The sequence below is a fragment of the Gekko japonicus genome, unplaced genomic scaffold (genome assembly GCF_001447785.1).
Source record: "Gekko japonicus isolate JY-2015 unplaced genomic scaffold, Gekko_japonicus_V1.1 scaffold2817, whole genome shotgun sequence".
In the NCBI taxonomy this organism is placed as follows: Eukaryota; Metazoa; Chordata; class Lepidosauria; order Squamata; family Gekkonidae; genus Gekko; species Gekko japonicus.
In genome coordinates, this window is record NW_015177101.1 from 95,736 (window position 1) to 100,146 (window position 4,411).

At 64.1% G+C, this 4,411-nt stretch overlaps 1 protein-coding gene across 1 annotated transcript; it reads left to right on the plus strand.

Annotated features, from left to right (window-relative positions):
* Nucleotides 1-532: 532 nt before the first annotated feature.
* LOC107124783 (rho guanine nucleotide exchange factor 17-like) lies at nucleotides 533-4,147 on the plus strand (the record flags this gene model as incomplete). Its single annotated transcript, XM_015428291.1, has 2 exons — nucleotides 533-829; nucleotides 884-4,147. Coding segments are annotated over exons 1-2 (3,561 nt in total), but the record flags the coding sequence as incomplete, so codon positions are not given.
* Between the last annotated feature and the right edge of the window lie 264 nt (nucleotides 4,148-4,411).

Genomic DNA, 4,411 nt, shown 5'->3' on the forward strand with positions numbered 1-4,411 from the left:
GGGGGCCGTCGGCGGCCCACCCCCAGGTCCGGATCCCGCCCGGGGACTGGCGTGCCTCCACGTTTGCATTGCAACCTCGCCGGCCTGAACGGTGCCTTTTTTTAAAGGGGAGGGGGTCCCAATCCGGACTGTGTCCCCCCTCCTTCTAAACAGCTGGAACGAAGCAAGGACCGGGAAAGCAAGCGGCGGCGTTTGCGACTGGATCGGAACCGCGAGGGCCGAACAAAAGGAGGCAACCGAGGCGGAGAGGGCCGGCCTTTCCCTGCGCCCCCGGGGCGGGCCTGCCGTTTCCTGCCGCCGACCCTTCCTCCTCCCCCCTCCGCCGAGCCTGAACTTTACTGTGGGAAAACTTCGCCGGAAAGTTTGCTTTGGCAAGGCCGCCCCCCCCCCCAGCTCCGCGTCTCTACTCCATTGCAGCCCGCCCCCTTTTCTTGGCAAGGCGGCGGCGGCGGGATGGCTGCGGGCGCCGCGTTGGGGACCCTCTAGAGGGGGCAGGCAGGCGAGGAGAGGGGCCGGGCGGGGGCGCCGCGCCATGGCGGAGGGGGAAGCCGAGGGGAGAAGCCCCCTCCCCCGCAGCGTCTCCTTCCAGCGGCTGGAGCGCTGGCTTGGATGGCCCGACGCCGCGCCGCCCCCCAGCGCCGGGGCGCAGCAGCAGCAACACCAAACGCCAACGCCGGAGCCCGTCGGGCGGCGATCGCCCGGCCGCGCCGCCTCGTTCAGCGTCTCCCGCAACGTCGCCAAGCTCGCCACCTCCTCCTTTCCTCCGGAGCTTCCTCCTCCTCCTCCTCCGCCGTCGGGCAGCCGAGCCCTGCGCAGCCTCTCGCCCTCGGTGCGCCAGCTCTCCAGGCGCTTCTGCCCCCCCCCCCGCCGCCGCGGCGAGGAGGAGGAGGAGGCGGCGGCGGCCCCCGCTTGCGGCGGAGGGGCCGCCCAAGAGCCCCCCGAAGAGCCGTCTCCGTCTCCCTCCCCGCGGGGCTGCAAGGGGCCGAGCGAGCCGCCCAAGGCCGGCGAGGCGCCGTCGGACTGGCCGCGCGTCACCGAGATGCGCAAACTTTTCGGCGAGAGTTTCCGACGGCAGCAGCAGCAGCAAGAGGAGGAGAGCGGAGCGCGCCCGGCGGCCAAGGACTCGGGCCCCGACGGCCAGCCGGAACGCTGCAAAAGCCCGCCGCCCCCGCCGCCGCCCCGCAGCTGCATCCCCTTTCGGACGCACCGGCTGCCCGGCCGTGCCCCCCGAGCCGAGACGGCCAGGCCGCCGCCGCCGCCGCAACTGTGGGATAGTTTACATTCCTGGCATAGCTCTCCCAAGCCCGCACCCCCCAGCGCTGCCTGGACCTCCTCTGCCGCTTCTGCGCCTTCCACCGCCGCCGGCTGCAGCTCGGTGCCAGGGGAGAGCTCGGGCAGGCAGGAAGCCCAGGTGCCCAGCCTGGACCAGCGCCCTCCGGCCGCCTCTGCCGGCGGCAACGGCTGGCACCCCAGCCCGGAGAGGTCTTCGGGGAGTGAGGAAGACGAGGACCGCCTGGCACTGCCCAGGGAACGCTCCTCCATCGAAGAGCCAGGGTTTTCGGAGCAGGGCCCGGGTGGCGATGGGCTGGCGGGCATGGAGTGGCATCGCAAGGCTCAGGAGGACCTCTCCGGGGACCTCGCCCTGCTGGCCGAGCCAAGGACTAGGCCGTTCTTCCAGACCAAGAGGCTGGCAGGCGACAGCACCCCCCTCGTGGCCTCCCCCGGGGAAGCCAGGCCGGCAGGCGGCCTCGAGGGGCATCGGCCCTTTGTCCGGGGGCTTTCAGAAGGTGGCGGCGCCCCTCCCGCCGGCCCCCCCCCACCCCTGTCCTCCGCCTCTCCCCTCCCTCAAGTTTCCAGGGTCGCCAAAGTCAACATCCCCCCTTTTGTGCCCAGCCCGTGTGGATCCAGGAGCAGCAGCAGGTATTCCAGCACCGAGACCCTGAAAGACTTCCGATCGCCCAGCTTCAGCCAAAGTGAGAGCCTCGCCAGGTTGCAGGCCCAGGTCCGGACCCGTCCGAAGGTGCCGTCGGGGATCGTCCGGACGAAAGCTGACCTCCCTGGCTACGATCCCCTTTATCGCTGTGGTGGCGAAACTGCGGAGAAGCCCAGACATTTGAAGTCCATGTCCAACCCTGACATTGCAAGCGAGACCCTGACCCTCCTTACCTTCTTGAAATCCGACCTGTCGGAACTGAAGGCAAGAAAGATGGGCGGCCGGTTGAGCGACCAAGAAGAGGCAACTTTGAGCGGCACCAGCAGGTACGAAAGCGGCCACCCTGCTGCCGCTGGGCACCAGCCGGCGGGCGGAGCCCATAGTGAGGTTCAGCCGCCCACCCGTTGGGCTCTAGGCAACCGGCCGACTCTGAAGGATCTCACGGCGACTCTGCGGCGGGCCAAGTCTTTTACCTACTCGGATAAACCACCACCTCGCAGGCTCTTCTACCAGAGTCCCATGAAGCAAAGCTCCTCAGAGCTCCTGCTGGCCACGGGCAGGGACCACGAAGGTGCGTTTTCCGATGGCGAGATTGGCCGGGACGTGGATGACGGGATGCCTGTGGTCATCCAGGACCAATACATTCAAGAAGCGAGGCAGGTCTTTGAGAAAATAAGTAAGATCGGTTCCCAGAATGACTATAGCTTTGGCTTGGACCAGAAGGATAGCGGGAACTTGAAAGAGGGAGGAGAGGATGAAAAACTTTTGGGAAGGCCAGAAGGTAGCCGCGAACACAGCTTGGACAAAGCCGATTCGGAAGGGGACAACTCGTGCAGGAAATCCTTGGAGGAACTCTCAGGTCGCGAGTCCAGCATGATGGATGAAGGCATCGTAACCGAGCTAGAGACGTGTCCTGCCTATAGGTATCTCGATGCGTCAGTCGCGGCATGGAGGCTAGCGAACCAAAGAGAAAATGAAGCTGGCTTGGCTGAGTTGAAGGGGCTGCATCTCCCAAGTCATGTGTCCAAAGCAAATCAAGAGAAGGCCGCTTTCGTTGACGAGGCCCTTCCCAAGACGGTCCCCCAAGGGCTGTCTGAGGCACCGTCGACTCCTGGTGCCCTGCGGCGCCGGCGGAAGTTTCCATCTGTTGGAAACAGTGGCTCCGAGTCCAGCAATGGAAGCAGCGGGGAATCCAATGGCGAGACCTACAGATCCTTGAGTGACCCCATGCCCCACAGAAGGCGCTCGATCACGGAGGATTCCAATAATTTTTCGGTCGATAGTAACTTCCTGGGGTCACTGAATTCCAAGCCGGGCATCCCGGAGTCCTCCGCCGTCGCCCTGTCCGAGTGCACCGGAAGCGCGGCCAGCGACTTGTCCGTCTGCAGCGACGGCGTCAAGGATTATAGCACGGTGATCCAGAACATTGTCAGCCTGCCCGGGGCCATGGACCGAGTGATCGACGAGAAGGGGAACGGCAAGACCATCAAGAAGAAATCCTTCAGCGACCCCAGCCGCCGCAGCGAGTTAGCCAGCTCGGCCTTCGAGGGCCCCGGAGAAGCCATCAGTGAGATGGACCAGGTCATCCCTCCGTCCAGCAGCGAACCCATCCTCTCGGAACGAGATCAGATGATGGGCAAGGACCAGGACGCGAGGAAGCTGTACTCTCAGTCTGAGCACGTCCTGACGGCCCCACCGGAGGGCGACACGATGGAGGCGGCCCAGAACTATGGCTTCGATCCCAAGTTGGCGGAAGTCCTGTCCCCCAGGATCGTCCGCCGTAGTTCCAAGAAGCGCACCAACAGGGTCAATGGCCACGAGAACAGACAAGACGAGGCCGCCCCGTCCACCGCCTTCCCTGCCACTTTAGGGACCACGAGGCCAGCCTCCAAGCATGTCCGCCACACCAGTGAGCCCGCCACCTTTATCCCTATCTCCGACGTCAACCCGCCTGCTTCTCTGAACCTGAATGCCCACGCCGCCATGCCGGAATCCTCTCGTCTGCCCGCGAAACCGTACCCGGTTCTCCAAGCGCCATCATTGGAGGACGTCACCAAGCACTACATGTTGACCCTTCATTCGGGGGAACCGTCCCCCGCTAACACTGTGGATATGCCTAGATCTTCGCCGGCCACGCCGACCACCTCGGAGCCCAGGTTGCCCAGATGTTCAAAGCATCACGAAGAGCCAAGCGCCAGGAGCAAGCCTCAAGTGGTAAGTCCCCTGTTGCCTATTCTGATATCTTTTATGGAACCATCTTGAGATAATGCACATATAAGCCTGTTGGCTTAGAAAGTTGTGGGAAGGACCTGTTGATCCAGAATGCAGCCCTGTGCAGTTACTCGAGTCTAAGCGCATTGACTTCAATGCGCTTAGACTGGTGTAACTTGCCGTAGGACAGCCGAGTTAATACACCGGAAGAATTAAGTTCTCTCGTTTACGTTCAGATGTGTTTTCCATTGTCCGTTGGAGGCAGCA